At 39.9% G+C, this 17,100-nt stretch overlaps 1 protein-coding gene and 2 long non-coding RNA genes across 3 annotated transcripts; all 3 read left to right on the plus strand.

The window, feature by feature from the left end:
- Window positions 1-52: 52 nt before the first annotated feature.
- On the plus strand, window positions 53-14,191 carry LOC138149479 (uncharacterized). Its single transcript, XR_011165336.1, has 2 exons — window positions 53-176; window positions 13,912-14,191. It is a non-coding gene; the product is annotated as an uncharacterized lncRNA (long non-coding RNA).
- LSM14B (LSM family member 14B) lies at window positions 214-14,191 on the plus strand. Its single transcript, XM_069072525.1, has 10 exons — window positions 214-496; window positions 4,076-4,239; window positions 4,989-5,124; window positions 6,033-6,149; window positions 8,611-8,775; window positions 8,984-9,061; window positions 9,483-9,644; window positions 10,554-10,704; window positions 12,139-12,324; window positions 12,882-14,191. The coding sequence occupies exons 1-9, from the start codon at window positions 370-372 to the stop codon at window positions 12,308-12,310; spliced, it is 1,272 nt and encodes a 423-aa protein (XP_068928626.1). The 5' UTR covers window positions 214-369; the 3' UTR covers window positions 12,311-12,324; window positions 12,882-14,191.
- Window positions 14,192-16,084: 1,893 nt separating this feature from the next.
- LOC138149480 (uncharacterized) lies at window positions 16,085-16,966 on the plus strand. Its single transcript, XR_011165337.1, has 2 exons — window positions 16,085-16,224; window positions 16,937-16,966. It is a non-coding gene; the product is annotated as an uncharacterized lncRNA (long non-coding RNA).
- The last annotated feature ends 134 nt before the right edge of the window (window positions 16,967-17,100 follow it).

The raw sequence follows: 17,100 nt of genomic DNA on the forward strand, positions 1-17,100 counted from the left end.
AACATTACTAGCAACCACAAACCTTTTCTCATCGCCTGTCCATCTAGCCTCTGCGCAGGCGCAGGGCGTGGAGGTTTCCCAGTCCCACGACCGGCCCCCGCCGCCATATTTAAAGGGCGGCAAGTGCGGCGGATCGGTCCGCAGTGTGCGTGCGTGGGAGCGGAGCGCGCAGCTCAGTTGGGGAGCACCCGGATGTGGCTCTCCTCTCCCTCCGCCCCCCCGCGTTCCCCCTCCCTCCCCTCCCCCCAGAGGCCCAGGGCCCACAGGCAGCGGCGGGAGGTTGAGGAAGCTGCGGCGGCTTCAGTGCTTGTGTGGTGAGGAAGGCCGAGAGGACCACGGGCCAGGCCTCGGCCCCGGCCGGCCGTGGCCATGAGCGGCTCGTCAGGCACCCCATACCTGGGCAGTAAGATCAGCCTCATCTCCAAGGCACAGATCCGCTACGAGGGCATCCTCTACACCATCGACACGGACAACTCTACTGTGGCCCTCGCCAAAGGTACTGGACCCAGCGGGCCCCAGATCTGCTCCCTCCCCCACCTTAACCCGGCCCGCGCTGGCTCTCGCCGCTGCTGGGCCCACGTCGGTCCCCCTCCCCTCCCCCCGCTTGGATCCCTGCCAGCGCCCCCTCCCCCAGCCCCACCGCCCGGATCCACCCCCCCACGGGGCCCATCCTGCTCCAGGCGGTCGCCGCAGCTGACCTGTATTCTCCCCGGCACCGATCCTCCTCTGAGGGCCAAGACTAGACTCCTCCCTTTACCGCCCCCTCCCCACCCTCCTAGAGCCGCAGTTGTTCTAGACCTTCTTGCTCCCCACCCCAGACACTGCTTTTATGCGCCCCCGGGAGCACCACCTTTAGCTCAAACCAAACCTCTTTTTCTCTGGAGTCCAGAAGCCTTCTTTCCGGGCACCTCTGAAGCCCTGGGCCACCCCCTCCTTCCATCTCCTGTGCCTCCGATCTCCTTCCAGTGGGAGGTTGGGGTTTGGTTCTGAGCCCTAGTTGCCTGCTGAACCTTCACGAGTGGACAATCTTCTATTCCCCTTGCCCAGCGTTCACTCTGTTCTTTGATTCCCTTAGGCCCCAGATGTCTGCCTTTTCCCAACCTTAAGCCCAGATGAACTCGATTTGTATTCTTCGTCCTAGGAGAACTGCAGCCCCTCAGCTGTGTTCCAGGTCTTCTAAGCGCCCCTGCTGCACTCTCTTAACCATTCTCCCACACACATAGATCTACTTCCTGAGGCTCTCTAGAGCTCACCTACAGTGGGATTGTGCCCTCTCCCTCTCAAACACAGGCACATATGCCAACATAAAAGATTAGCATGCTGATCGTCTACGTAAGGCTTTTCTCTTCCCACTCCTTGGGGATATCTCCTTACCGTCTTCCATCAGCCCCCTGTGGCTCTGTGCCCAAAAGAGAAAGTGGTGGTAGCTAGAAGAAGAATGTCTTTGTGCCCTAATCTCGATGGCCTTCCTAGCTAGCCGTTTTATAAGCCTCTTTGGCTTGGACCAAATGTACCTTGGAGAAACTGGTTGACTCCAGAGCTCCCCATTGCCCTCTTTGGCTTCCCCTTCCCTCCTCCCCACCCCAATTACACTTCTACTTAATTTGTGGATTTCCCTGCCTTGCAGCAGTACCAGGACACCTCTACACTATGGTTTCAGTACTTCCCTGCACTGGAGCCTTGTGTTATGTCGAGTCTTCTAGATCTCTGGCCCCTAAGCCCAGACAATAAATACCTAGGAGGCTTAGGGTAGGAGGGGTGGATGGGGGTGCTAGCCTTGGCTTCAGCTTTGGCATTATTTCTTTAAGTATGTCTTGCCTCCCCCCCTCCCCTCCCCACACACAGTTTAGCTGTTATTGGTCTACCTTTTGTACATCTGGCTCTCGAAGAACAATGAAGATTCTTAGTGGGGTGGTATGAAGGAAGGCTGTATATAGCTCATATATTATGTATGTATATGTGTGTGAATATATACATATATGTATATGAAATAAGGGCCATCTTATTCTACTCTAACAATGGGGAATGAGGGGTGCTCATACTCTCATTTTGCCAATGTAGAAACTGAGAGAGGTTGTGATTTGCCCTGTCACACAACTAGTAGAGATCTGAGGCAGGTGTACACCTATAACCTGAAGAACCTACTCTTGGGAATGGGGGTGGGGAATATGGAGGGCTACATTGATGTTGGCTTCTGGAACCAATTATAGTGCTTAGACCTTGAGACTGCACAAATTCCAGGTTTTAAGATGCAGAGGTAGAAGGCTATGTGCCTTTGAATGGGACTCCCTCCTTTATTTGTTTCACATTTATGAACTGCCTGATGAGTGTAACACACTTATCTTCCTGATGTCTTCTCTTTCCCATTCCCTTTGGACCCTCCCCCCCCCCAATCTGTAAGCTAAAGTTGTGGTTTCTATTCCTGTCTTTATTGTAACAAACCCTACCAATCTGACTTGGACCCCTAAAAAAAGGCATCCATTTAAGTAAGATTTATTGTGAAAGGACTTCTTGGTGGCTGTTGCTGGGGTATGTTTTGTATATTGTATGAAGGTAAAGGCAAAGGATGACTCTTGCAGCATCTACTCTTCACTGAAGGAGGTGTAAGGGGCTGATGAAATAGGGTGGATGGTAATCTGACTAGACTCTGGAGTTGGCAGTTCTTTTATAAATTTGTTTAGTGCCTTCTGATCACCCTGCTTGTCCTAGAATTGACAAAAAAGGATCAATTTGTCAGACTTGTTTTCTTGTATTAGGGGAGGTGACAGGTCTGCAGGATGCAGTTAATATGATTTGTTATAATCTATATTGCTGTGCATGCTTTGAATAATTTGTTAAATGAAGACATTCTAATTTCATTTTTTAAATTAAAAAATGTATATTTAGGCATCCTTTTTTATGCTCCCAGCTCTTTGACTATAATGTGTGAATTTTGTAAAAGGAAAAACTGTAACGTAGCATTCATGTAGTACCAGATCAATCTCTGGAACCTAAAGGATTGTTGGAGGGCCTTAATTTATAGAAGGGGATTGATTCTTAGATCCTGACCCAGTAAGAACCAGTTATTAGTTGAATTGTGAAATTCTCAAGTACTACCTCAGGTGATGCCAGTTATAGGTGCCTAATGTATCCCATTTGTTCTAGATTCACTCATCTGAGAGATGAATTTACTATTGGCCCAGATTCTGGATGCATTTTAAATATTCATTTCTGATATCACAAGATGTTAAATGGCACTGAAATTGTTGGGGAAAGTTTATCTAAACTAACTGGCACCTCTGTTTTGAAGGAAGCTGGCTGGCTCCTCAGAGTAATAATAAGCCTTACTTCTCTTTTCTTTTTAATATAAATGACAAGTAACAAAAGACAAAAATCTTTGCCCTATTCCCAGTAGGTCTAGTTCCCTAGGATTCTGTAGAACTCTGCAGTTATTCCCTTCATAGAACCTCTCAAACTTTGCCTATTGTCAAATAAATAAACTAGAAATAGGTATTGTATCCCTTTTGAAAAGCTAGTATTATGTGTTAAAAGGAACACAACTGGGAGGTGGGTAAGTGGCTCAGTGAATAGAGCACCAGCCTGGAGTCAGGAGGACTTGAGTTCAGATTCAGCCTCAGACACACACTTGCAAGCCGTGTGACCTTGGTCACTTGACCCCAAGGGCCCTGCCCTCAAAAAAAAAAAGGCACAGAACTCAAGGGTTGTGTGTATAATAATAATAGTTACTGTTTATATAGAACTTTAAAAGATTAACAAAGTGCTTTACCTACATTGTCTCTTTTTTTATCCTCACAACAACTCTTGTTACGTGCTATTATTATTATCATGCCTGTTTTCCTGGTGAGGAAATTGAGCAAGGATAAGTGATTTGCTCAGGGTCATACAGCTAGTAACTGACTGAGGCAGAATTTGAAATCAGGGTCTCATGGAATACAAATCCAGTGCTTTAGCCTCTGCTATTCATATACTTTTCACTCAAGAAAAAACCTATCAGATAATAGGAAGAAGTTAAAATAGTATAGGCTTCAGAGTAATCAGTCTAAACATCCTAACCTTTCTTCTTTCAATTCCTAAGTGAGGTCCTTTGGTACAGAAGACCGTCCTACTGATAGGCCTGCACCTCCAAGGGAGGAAATTTATGAGTACATCATTTTCCGGGGAAGTGATATCAAAGATATTACTGTATGTGAACCTCCAAAAGCTCAGCACACACTCCCTCAGGATCCTGCTATTGTCCAAGTAAGTATGTTACCTGAGTTAATACTATTCTTTAGTTTTTAAAATTTCAGGATAAATATATATATTTTTGCTGTTTTATTTTGCTTAAGCATTAACATTTGGAGTTGGTTTGGTTTTTGTCCTCTTTAAGTTTGCTGACTTGCAGAAGGCTTGATGGTTTAGTCTTGGTCTCTTAACTCTTGAGGTCCCAGGAAGAGAGACTAGATAACAAAACTTGTAGAAATCTTAGCCAGTTAAAGATATTTTTAGATGCTAAAATTAATGTAGTTTATATATGCTAGCAGGCAGATGGCTTTATGGGGTATACTGTATGAAGTCAATGAGTTCTCTTCTGTTTGTCCAGCAGTATTTTTGAGCTTTAAGGAAAAACTGTCTAAATGGGTTTAATATTGAATTTGAAATGTCTTTTTCCACTTTCTCACTGTATTCTTAGTGAAATGGGTTTCTTTCCACTATTCTCTGACCTCCCCCTACAATATTTTATTCACAAGTGCATGATGGATGGAGGAGGAGCAGAAAAGGGAAATTATATGGAATAACTAATTACTAATTTCAATAAGACAGTTTATACCTATAGTTTGGATAGCTGTAAATTATATTTAAATTAGCTTTTCAGGGATGTAAGATAGGTTTCTTCCCCCCTTTCTAAACAAATTTTGTATGTTTTCGGTTATTATCTAGATTCTGGAAGTGAATCTTGCATGTTAGCAGGGTAACTGTTCACTCTTACATATTGTTTTGTTGTTTAGTCTTCCCTGGGCTCTGCCTCTACATCATCCTTCCAACCACATGTGCCTTACAGCCCCTTTAGAGGTATGCCACCCTACAACCAGCTTGCTGCCAGCTCATTACTTAGCCAGCAGTATGCAGCTTCCTTAGGTTTAGGTGAGTAAAACTTCTGTACTTTGTTTTAAGCTTGACCCATATGATAGTTTTATTATCAGTGGATGCCAGCAGTTAGGAAGCAAAAATAGTTTCTAATTAACTTCAGACAGTTTAGTTAGCATTTGTAATTTTGTGACCTTTTTTCTCTTTGCCTTTCTAAAAAGAAGACTAGATTATTCGGTACATTTACATTATAATGTGTGTATTGTAAAATCTTTTTAAAATGTCAATGTAAAGTGAGTTATTCTGAATTTTAGAGTTGTTTAAAGGAAATTAATAACATGAGCTGTTAGTATTTCCCAGCTGGAGATTCTGCTATAATGTTGTAATGAAACTCATCATTAACTACTGGATACATATTACTGAATTTCTAAATGTTCTATTTAGTAAGTCATGCCCCTGTAATCTTTTCATTTTGAGCCATGGAAGGATTTCCTAAACCATTGAAGTGCAACTTTTAAGCCATGTTGAATTTTTCCAGAATTTAGAATGGATAAAGTCTTACAGAATAACATAAATGAGACTTTAATGAAACCTTTCCATGCCATCACTTTATTTTTGTTCACATAGCTTTTCAAATGAATTCAGAATTCTTAGGTAACCTAGTTGTGATTACTCACTAATATCATAATAATATCTGATGACAGGGAGCAGTATAAGATTAAGTACAAGACTAGTGCTATAGGTTACTCTGTATTAAAATTTCTGTTTGTCTTGGTGACTATTTTCTAATATGACAGGTTACATTCCCACCCTAACTTGCTGCTTTTCTTAAATATTTGTATTAGCAACCTGGCCTGCAAGGGTTATTTGGATCTCTTTCCAAGTTTGCTGTATTTTAGACTAGTATCTCATTACTTATTTGTATGCTTTTTCTTTTTGCTCTTTTCTCCCTTATCTTATTTTAGAGAAGTTGGTAAGCCCTCCAGCCTCAGCCACTGCTTCAAGCCCTAGTTCTTCTCCATCTCCACAGCCTGTTTCCGAGCTTGACATGTCCTCAGAGCCTCATCAGCTCTCTTCTAAGGGTAACAGCAGTTTTGGAGAACTGCATCTGTCTTGCAAAGCCTGCTAAGAGCAAGGGGGTAAAACTAATAGAACAGAATGACAGTAGCTGTAGTAAATACTCATGTCAAACTAGTGGTATGATTAGCTTCTGTTTCACAGAGCATATAGCCCTTTTATATTATCTTTTTTAATTAAAAGTACTGGAGATGACAAGGAACCAACATCACTCTCTTCATTCTTTTCATTGTTGTCTTTCATCAGTCACTTCCATTGTATGCAGTAGAAGTAACTGTTGAACATGAACTAGAAAAAGTCAGAAGAAAGTAGCTTCTGGTTTTGATTGGAAATTAAACAGTCTGGATTGGGGGGACATGTATATAGATTGGATACAACTCTAAAATCAGTATATTAGAACTAGAAAGCTACATTCACATACTACTGCATATGATCATTGTGAAATATAACTTTTCCATCCTGTGTATTGAAACGAATGAACCCTACGAGGGAAACTAGAATTTGAAGTGGTTCTCAAAACCCTAATCAGGACATGTGCTATGACATTCAGTTTGTCTTAATGCTAATGTAAAAATAATCATCTACTTTTCATTCAGAGTTAAGATTTTATCCCACTTCTTAATCTACTTGAAGCCTAAAATTTACCTTGACAATTCTATAGTATATGTTAAACAGTGATTCCAAGGTTCTTGAGTTTTGAATGGTTTTTTAAATGCAAAGTAATAACACTGGTGTTCATTATGTCATGCACCTACTGTCAATCTGTCTTACTTTTTGTGTTTTGAGTTTGAATGTGGCATTGAGCCCAGAATATTCTGGTTACAGAAGCAGAATATCACATTTGCATTTTAAAACTATTCTGTAGTCATTTTAAGATTAAAACCACTGGAGCAGCTAGGTGGCACAGTGAATGGAGCACCAGCCTTGGAGTCAGGAAGACCTGAGTTCAAATCCAATCTCAAACACTTAACACAGGAAAAACTAGTCATGTGACCTTGGGCAAGTCACTTAACCTCAAATGCCCTACATTCACCCCTCCAAAAAGCAAAAAATATATATAGATATTAAAATCACGTACTATTGCTCATAGAAAGATGGGAAATTTTTTTTTAAATTAAGCCTTTCTGATGTCTTACCCAATTATATTCTACATGTGAACAGGTTTAAATAGTTAAACTCTTGAGAAACTTTAGAGGACTTAGCTTGAAAGGGCAAAATGATGAACTAGAAAAATATAAATTTTGAGCTAAAATCCCATTTTGGTAAATAGAGTTACAGAAAATTCTTTAAGTGTAGTATCTAGACCTGGAAGGAAACCTTACATACCCTAATTCTGTCATCTGAGACCTTGAAAGGAACCTTACATCTAATAAAATACCGTCATTTTATAGATCAGGGAACTAAAGAGTAAATGAGTTGCCTGAGGTCACTCAGATAATAAACCTGCAGGTCTTAGAATTCTTCTGTTTAAGAGAGCTGTCTTTTAGTCCATTTGGCATTTTCCTTATGTTTATGGTAAATTTTCTAATCCCTGTCCCCTCTAAGAAAAACCTATTGTTTGTCCTTTTGGGTAGGGAGAGAAAGTTCATGTTTAGCCAAAACAACCAAAAAAACTTACCTTTAAGCTAGACTCACACTCCCTGCCTGAAAAGTTCCAGCTTCCACCTAACCTTTCAAAACACCAAGGTCCACGAATTTGGAGGAAGCAAGTAGGGGAGGCTGAAGTTATGTGTCCAAACACAATGTCTTTGCTCTTCATATTTATTTGCTTTAGAGAGATAAGGCTTAAGTTCTTTAACTTCCAAGTGCTTTGGCTTGGAAATGTCTTCTAAGCAGAGAATGTTCTACATTCTCATAAGAATGTTCTACAATGGAAAGCAAAATTGAGTAATGTTATTGAGTTTTTCAGAATTGTATTTTACTTGCATCAAGAGAAACTTTGGGGATAAACAATACCATTTAAGACTGTTAGTCCCTCCTCTGTGGTCTTGAGGCCTTCAGGCAAGACTAACATTGTCTTAAAATAACTTTTGAAATGGCTGAACACTTGTGTTTTCTGTCAAGCTATAGATTAGAACAGCTGTTCTTGTCCATTGTTCCCCAGGATAAAGATAACCCTTTGTAGGCTGGTTTTACCAAAATTTTAATACTGTAGCTTACCCAATATCATAGAAATGTATTGTGTCTTTTAATGACTGTGGGAATCTGCTTTAGATGATCCTTCTGGGGTTCCAAAGTTGGGATCAGTCTTGAGGCTAGCTGGATGTTTCAGTGGGCTATGACTACAGACATGATATCTGCATACCTCTAGGAGGAGAATTCTTTACAGTGATTGAGTTTTACCTGGGTTTCAATAAAACCTCTATAGGTGGTTCACTTCTGCTTCTGATGGGCCGGCCATAAGGGAAAAAGGGTATGTTTTCTTTTTCCTTTGATTTTAAGCCCTGTTCTCTTCTCTTAATTCAGGAGCTGGTTTTCCATCCATCCCAGTACGGAAGAGTCCCATGGTAGAACAGGCAGTTCAGACTGGTTCTGTTGATAACCTGAATGCAAAAAAACTACTACCCACCAAGACTCCCATAGGGATCCAACGCAATGGGCGCCAGGTCCAACCAAACAGCAAAACAAGTGGTATTTGAAACTTCCCCCCCCCCCACCTTTTTGCTTGGTAATTGAAGTGACTGAGGAAGGGAAGGGGTGGAGGAGAGAGAGAGAATGAATAGCTATGACTTTTTATAAGGCATTTGCTCGTAGTACCATACCTAGCATATTGCATTATACACTTGTAGGTCTCTGGCCTCAGAAGAGGTTTCCCCTGATATTTTCTTTTATGCCTTAGATGTAGTTCAACCAGTTCCTGTGCAAAATCAAGGGCAGGTAAATGATGAAAACAGAAGACCTCAAAGAAGAAGATCAGGTAACTTAGTTTTGGAGTAAAATTAATAACTACAGTTGAAAATTGATAAATCTAGAGGCAGCTAGGTGGTGAAGTGAATAGAGCACCAGCCCTAAAGTCAGGAGGAGCTGAGTTCAAATCTGGCCTCAGACACTTGACACACTTACTAGCCATGTGACTTTGGGCAAGTCACTTAACCCCAATTGCCCTTCAAAAAGCAAGAAGAAAAAATTGATAGATCTTTAAAAATCTTAAGTCAGCAACACTTAAGTGCCCAACTATGTGCTGTTGCATCATGGTACCTGTGCATTTGCATAAAATCTGATGTTGCTAGAATAAAGATTACTTTTTGAAGGCCTTCAAAGACCTGACTATTGTTTAAAGGTATTCCTCTATGGAAGCTTGTTAACTTGTTCTACTCTTGGCTTTTCTGTTCGTATAGGGAACAGGCGAACAAGAAACCGTTCCAGAGGGCAGAACTGTCCAACAAATGTTAAGGAAAACACTATTAAGTTTGAAGGTGACTTTGATTTTGAGAGTGCAAATGCTCAGTTCAACAGAGAAGAACTTGACAAGGAATTTAAGAAGAAACTGAATTTTAAAGGTCTGACTTAGCTATGTTTGATTCTTTATGGGGAAATGTTTATAATACCTCAAGTGTAGTTGGCACTGTTAAGAGGACTGTTGATACACTGAGTGCTACCAGGACAGTGAGGGGAAACCATATCATGAAGATGGTTGAAGGAACTAAGGATTCTGAATTTAAAGAAAAAGACTTATAGAAGAGACACAAAGCGAATGCTGCCTTGAGCTATTTGAAAGTCTGTCATTTGGAAGGGACTGGTAAGATTTGTGTTACTATAGAGAGTAAAACAAATGAATAGATCTTACCAGAAAGCAGATTTAACTTTTATAAAGATTTCTAACAATTTGGCACTGCCCAGTAGTAAAACGGGCTGTGTGCCTTAATATAGTCAGACCTTCAATATACTGAGCTTCTTTTACTGGAGATGTTTTGCATATAGTAGGAATTTAGTTGATGATTGAATCAGATCTCTCCTCATTTTGTAATATTGTGACTTGGCTTAGCATTGGATATAAAAATTATAGTCCCTGTAAATTCTAAGAACCTCTTTTATTGGTTGTTAAACTTTAAAAGGAAATAAATGCCTGCCGACCCCGATTTCCTAATTTGGTCACAGTGATAAATATTTAAGTAGCCAGGTTGGGATATGTTGACTGGGGGAAGGGGGTCAGTGAAGGGAGTGTTATCTCTAATTGCAATGAAATGTAGCAAAGCACAATAAACAAGTTATGCTGATGAACACAACATGGTAGTATATAGTAAACATTGGTTCTGGGTGCAGTATGTGCTAGTAGACAGACAGTGCCAGCCTAATTCAGGAGCAGAGGAAATTGATTCTTGGTCATGTTTCTATGCTAGGTTGAATTGCACTTTCCTTTTAGTTGGCTTATCAGCATAGTTCATATACTTCCCTATCCATATTCCTAGATGACAAAACAGAGAAAGAAGAGAAGGGAGATCCAGCAGTAGTAACTCAAAACAATGACAGCACTACAGAGGAAGACCTCCTGGGACCTAACTGCTATTATGACAAATCCAAGTCATTCTTTGACAATATATCTTCTGAACTAAAGTCCAGGTAAATGTGTTAATGTAGGGAAGGAAAAGGATTCTTGGCTGACTACTTCTTGAAGACTCATGTGCTTTTTAACTTGGTTAAGTACTTTGAAGACTGAAACTAGAAACTTGATATAAATCAAATTTCCTACTACAGTAAACATTTTTATACAGTAGATGCAAAAGTCCTAGATGAGATCACTTAATTTGAGGGATTACGATAAAGCAGATTCTGGCCCAGTTTTTAAAAATCAAGACAACCTGGGGCGGCCAGGTGATGAAGCGAGTAAGAGTGCCAGCCCCAGCGTCGGGAGACCTGGGATTGGTTCTGGCCTCAGATACTTGGCATCCACACAAAAATAACTGGCCCTGTAACCTTGAGCAAGTTAGTTAACCCCAATTGCTTTCAAAAAAAAATATCAAGACAACCTTAAGTTTGTCCTAGAGTTTGCCCATTTGTACACTTCTGCCATTTCTCCTCAGTGTTTCTCCCCTTAATCTTCATCTGTCAGCTATTAAGGGTAGAGTGGCACTTGGGATAAGGAGTCCATCTGCTTACTCTATTCATTTGCTCTATGGTTTCTAAGCTTAGCTCCCATTTAGAATAGAATTTTAGAACTTAGAATCACATGCTCATATACAAATAATGTTACAAGTCCTGAAGGGACCTTAGAGATCGTCTCACCCTCTCATTTTACAGACTAGAAAACTAGGGAAATGAAGTGACTTGTTCAGGATCACTGCCTTGGGTGGTAGGAGAACCCAACCCAGTTTTCTCCATTTCTAATGTTTTGGGGTTTGTTTTTTTTTTTAACCATACTACACTACTGCTTAACCAACCACTGTCATAAAGTTTAGTAGCATCTTTTCCTGTCTTTACCCCCCGCCCAAGCATATTTGTCTCTGTATATTTCCCTGACAGAACATAGTTCCTTAAACAACTAGTGCCTTTTTGTTGTTTGTTTTTATCCCTATATATATCGCTATGTGCACATAATGGGTATGAATGATGCTTGACTTGGGTAGTGAATTTGGAATCAAGATAGAGGCTGCCTGGCAGGAATTACCCTGAAAATGTATTACTGCTATATGGGGGAATATGTGAGATAGGGTACTAGACATGCTGGGAAGTAACTCAGAACTATTTAGTCTCTCAAATAGACTATCTTAATAGAAAAAGTATCAAATAATTCAGCAAACATTTACCAAGTACGTATTGTGTGCAAGCTATTCTAGTCAGCTGGGATATAAAAATCCAATCTAGCTCCTTTATTTTATAAATGTAGAAACTGTGGTCCCTAAGATGTTAGATCTAAACTACTAAACACAAGTGAACAGTCACCATGTCTTTTTTTTTTTTAAAGCAGCTTATCATTAGACAACAGTAATGACATAGGAATGCAGATATTTTTCCTCCTAATTCTTTAAGTAATTTACATTTCAAATACTGGCTCAGTTCTAGGCGTACCACTTGGGCTGAAGAAAGGAAGCTCAACACAGAGACCTTTGGAGTATCAGGAAGATTTCTTCGAGGCCGTAGCGTCAGGGGTGGCTTTCGAGGTGGGAGAGGCACTGGAACAGCCCGTCGCAACCAAACTTCCCATAGAGCTGGTACTGGGAGAGTTTAAAAGTGTAACTATTTGTAAGTATGGAGGAAAAGCTATTTTTTACCTACATATAAATCTATTTGGGGAAATTTGTGAATAATTGAGCAGACTAGAAGCCTCCTCAAAGGGATTTAGCAGCAGTGTGTTAAATTTGGCTTATTCCTTTGTCCAACAAGAGGAAAAATTTTAGACAAGGACTTCTTTTGCCTGTAATTTGGAGTGAGGAAGAACTTTTTTTTGGACTTGTGATTTCAGTGGTGTTGGAAATTTGTTGATATAGAAACTATCTATGAAGATTGCTGACTTTTTTGTCACTGAAAGACTGAGGTGCATCAACTCTAAGTTACTTAGAAACTTGGCCCTGGTCACACAACTGGTCTGTGTCAAAGGCAGCACTTGAACCCAGATCTTCTTCATGGAAGAGTAATCCTCTATTCACTATACCACATGACAATGCCCTATTTATTTTGCTAGGGGGGGCCCTCTTTATGTCAGAAATGGCCAAATCTAAAGAGGGCAATCAAGGGGAAGATGCAGCTGTTCCTCCTGGAGCACAAATACCCAGTCTTGGTCACTATCTTTTCTCTTGCAGGCTAAGTGGCACAAAGGTGATGCTGTGTATATAAGAAAACATTGGAAATGCTGCACTTAATGTGGGGAGAAAATGGGTCATTTTGTTTACTACTTTTTTGGAAAATCCCACAGTACTACTGCTTATAGTTTGGACTTCAATTGAACTTGGACTTGGTCTGAGTAAAAACCACTTGTTTTTTGGAAGTGTTCATGGGTAACCTCTTTTGAGGTGTCTTGGTCTCTTTCTCCCCTTCCTCCCTTTTTTCTTAAAAAAACAGCCTGATTTTAAACTTTTCTTTTGGTGTTTCGCAGAAGGGTTTCCTCTATTCTTTAGTGAGGGTTTAACAAAATCTACTTTTTTTTTGAGACAATAGCTTTGACTTTTTAAAAGTAGAACCAAAACTCATTAAAAACAAACCACTTACATTTTTTAGTAACCAAACTGACCCTTTGGTGCTGCTGGTCTGTCACTCCCACTTCTAAGAAGCAACATGTTTCAGTAACTCTTGGGTGTCTGGAGACCTGGATGCCCAGTGCTAAATGGGGTTTATGAGTACTTGGGGTGGTTTGGGGGTGGGTTGGGAGGGAATATAGGGGTTGTCACAAGGATCATGTATAAGCAAGCCACAGAGTACCCAGGGTAAGTGTCAGCCAGAACCCAGAGATAAGTTGTCAGAAGAGGAAGAGTTAAGGTGACTTTGAAGAGGCCCTATGAATATTCAAAGCTACGGGGCCAAGGTAGACTATCATCCCTATGGGAACTGATGGGGGATATAAAACTCAGGACCAGCCTCCCTAGAAAACCTCTTCACCAGCCCTCCTTGTTGCTGCCAACCTGTCTCTGGTACATGCTGCTTACCAGTCATGTGTTGGATTTTGGCATAATGCTCTTGAATGCTGTTCTTAACCACTTAAGACTGGGGGGAGGGGGAGGGGGGAGAAAAGAGTAACCTGCTCTTCAGTGAAGTTGAGTTGGCAAAGGGCATGTTTCCTCCAAATTGTAAATAATTCCATTGGGTTTTTTTGTTTCTTTTAAAGGTGGGGTGGAGGGTGGGGAACATAAATTTGTTGCATGAGTCAGTATACATCTTTAGTATAGGCATGTGCTCCTCTCTGGTTGACAGGGCATTTTGTTGAAATAAGCACCTTGGTAAATTAAAACTCCCTTGAAATAGCTACAAAGGTTTTAGTTATGCATTTGACTAAGTTACTGTAAAAGCTTGGGTTTATTTTTGTAGGAGTTAATTGCTAAGAATTAGAAACATAGCAATGGGGCTGCTCTGTTGGAGTATTGTAAATAAATTATAAATAAAACATGCAAATGTTTAATACCTTTTCTTCTTGGCTTTTATCTTAACATTCCCATTTAATTGCTGAGGGGCAGCTACTGATGTATACGTGGCCTATCTCTTGACCCTGCTTAGGCTGTTTCACATTAGTCATTAGTGCTTAAACTAGAGAAGGGGCTGCTATGAGGAAAGATGAGTTAATCCTGTCCCTTTTGGTACAAACTAAGATTTTCAACAAGAGACAAGCTAACATTCAACCCAAAATGAGGATTAGTTTCCCATTTATCCTCTATTTTGCCCTAGTAGCATAGGTAACAAACCTTTATTTATGCTTGAGGTAGGGAAAAGGCAGTAATAGTATTGTTCCACTGTTAGGGAACTAATTACCTCCCTAAACATCCCATTCTATTTTAGTGATTAGCAACTTTTTCCTTATGTTAAGTCAAAGTATGTCACACTTCATCTTTTACCCACTGCTCCAATATGGGCCTTATGGAAACAACAAACTTTTCCCATGACAGCCCTGAATGGCATACTTGTAGATTACCAGCCATTTTCATCCTTTTTAATGTTACTTGTAGATACTTTGTAACAATTCTCATTTCCCAGATCTTCAAAACAAAAGAATTCCAAAACCAAAAAACTTGTTAACAGATATGTGTAGTCAAATAAAACAGATACCCAAATTAACACTGTCCAAAAATTACTGTTTTGTACCTTCAGGCTCACCTGCTAGGTGGATAACATCATGCCCTCTTTCTTAAGGTACTGTGGTATATTATGAAGAAAACTAGATTGATCCAAGTTATGCTATTTATTACCTAGGTGACTTTAAGGAAGTCACTTTTCATCTCCTGGCCTCAGAATTCCATATCTATAAAATGAGGGGTTTGGATAATATCTTAAGGTTTTCTAGTTTTAAATTCCATAAAATTTAACAATCCCTAGTTGTTTGGGTTTAAAAAACAAACCTTTATTAATGTAGCCTTAAGTTCCAAGTTCCCTTCTCAGGCAGCTCTCTCTGTCGTCCTTTCTAACCCATGGTACCCAGAAGTCTAAACAGTATTCCAGACAAGGTCTGAACAGCCTGTTTGAAACCTGTTCATTCTATACATTATACAGTATTAGTGAAGCCTAAGATAACTAGCTGCTTCTGCTGTCAGTCACTGTTGAATATGCAATTTACTACTCCACCCCAGGGCTTTTTCAGGTTAAGGCCTTCATTTTTTAAGTTTCTTAATGAGCAATCAAGCAAATCACTAGTCTGAGATCTTTCACCTAGTCCCACTGCTGAACTACTAGAACAGGAAGGCAACTTTGGACTTAGTCTCTTTCTGTAAGGCCCAGAGAAGCAAATCTACATCGATGTTGTGTTGATTGGCTTCTTGAAGCCAATACTAAAAATCTAGACGGATAGTTAAGCCCCAAGGTAAAGTACTAGGCCTTATCAGAGGTCAATTAAATCACAATGTTAAAAGCAGATATAATCTTAGCATTGTAGACATAGAGTTGAGACATTACTCTAGTGATTAATTTGGCATAATTAGCATAGACCTAAAGGATGTAGGCATGAGTTATAAGGAACTGTACATACTATACTGTCTTTCCCCATTCCCATTGAATTGGGATACCCTTGTTAACTGTATTTTTATAAATTTTTTCTCGAAGATGGACCTCTCTGATCCTTCACCCACTCTGGGAGAGGCTTAGAGCAATGAGGAGGCCAACAAAAATGTTTTATAATCTGATGGATTTGAATCTGTTTATTTGGTACTGTAGCAAAACCAATGAAATCATGTAAATACATTGCTAGATTTTTGAGTTGTCCCTTCTGGTTTTTTTTATAGCTCCTATATTTTCTCTTTCAACCAAACATAATGATTAGTAGGAAGACTTGACCAAGCCTGATACTGATTTTCACATTGCATATGCTTGGTAATAAAATTACAACCAGTTGTAATTCTGCAGTAGTACTTGTGGTCAAGTGAATACAAACTGATAATCAAGTTTACTTAATTATAGGAATGGGGACTACTTTTCTCCAATGCAGACCAAATATATTTAATCTCACCTGTGACTAGTGTTGCTGTTCAATTTTAAACATGACTAATTTTGGCTATACCTATGTTGGGCGGTCAGGCTATCACTTCTAACAAAACAGAATTGGTTGAGAAAGTGAGCCAAATTTGGGATATATTTTAAGTTAGTGAGCAGTGGTAAAAGAAAAGCTTAAAATTTTGTTTTTTCCTAATTGGGGAATAGAATGGGAGGAAGGGAAGCTGTGAACCCTTCAAAAGCAACTTAAAACCCTCCCCTTTGCCATCCATTAATAGATGAGAATTTTGGAGAAAGGACTCAAGATCTTCAGATGGAGGCCTAGAAAAGTGAACCAATCTGCCCTGAGGCACAGAGAATATAAAGCAACAGTCATGCTCACTTGGTTCATTATCCTCTGTTCTCTGTAAAATGACTAACTAGAAACTCCTAGTTACCTTTAATAAGGTGGGAGAAAAGAATAGTTTTGAGAACTAGAAAGAATATGTAGGTAAATTAATTGAACATCTTCCAATAAATACGGTCTCAATAAATTGTATTGTTAAATGCATTTTTGAAAATGTGTTAAAAATGCCTTGTTTTAAATGTTCAACAATGGTAACTCCAAAAAGTGTCCCTGGTGCATTCAAAGTGAGGAAGCTTTAACTACTTTCTATGACTGGGCTCCCCCCAACCCCATGTTCTCTACTCAAATGGGGACACATTAAGATCAGGTGGGATAATCTCAGAGAAAATTTAATTTCAAATCTGACTACTAGAATAGATGTCAGAAGTGCTAAAGAAGAGAGCTGCTAGTTAAGTCCACATATTTATATCATAAAGGGAAAAAATCTAGTGTACAGCCTGACAAAGGCTTGTATGATCAGGGAAACCTGTACTAAGAATGAAGATCCA

Source organism: Petaurus breviceps, unplaced genomic scaffold, assembly GCF_028583685.1.
Source record: "Petaurus breviceps papuanus isolate PSGF00001 unplaced genomic scaffold, PetGlider_PUasm1.0 90847, whole genome shotgun sequence".
Taxonomy (NCBI): domain Eukaryota; kingdom Metazoa; phylum Chordata; class Mammalia; order Diprotodontia; family Petauridae; genus Petaurus; species Petaurus breviceps.

What these genes read in the sequence shown, in the direction of transcription:
- LSM14B (XM_069072525.1), top strand. Translation starts at nt 370, where the DNA reads ATGAGCGGCTCGTCAGGCACCCCATACCTGGGCAGTAAGATCAGCCTC. An exon ending in TACTGTGGCCCTCGCCAAAG is followed by an intron (nt 497 to 4,075) that starts GTACTGGACCCA and finishes TCAATTCCTAAG; the next exon opens with TGAGGTCCTTTGGTACAGAA. An exon ending in ACCTCAAAGAAGAAGATCAG is followed by an intron (nt 9,062 to 9,482) that starts GTAACTTAGTTT and finishes CTGTTCGTATAG; the next exon opens with GGAACAGGCGAACAAGAAAC.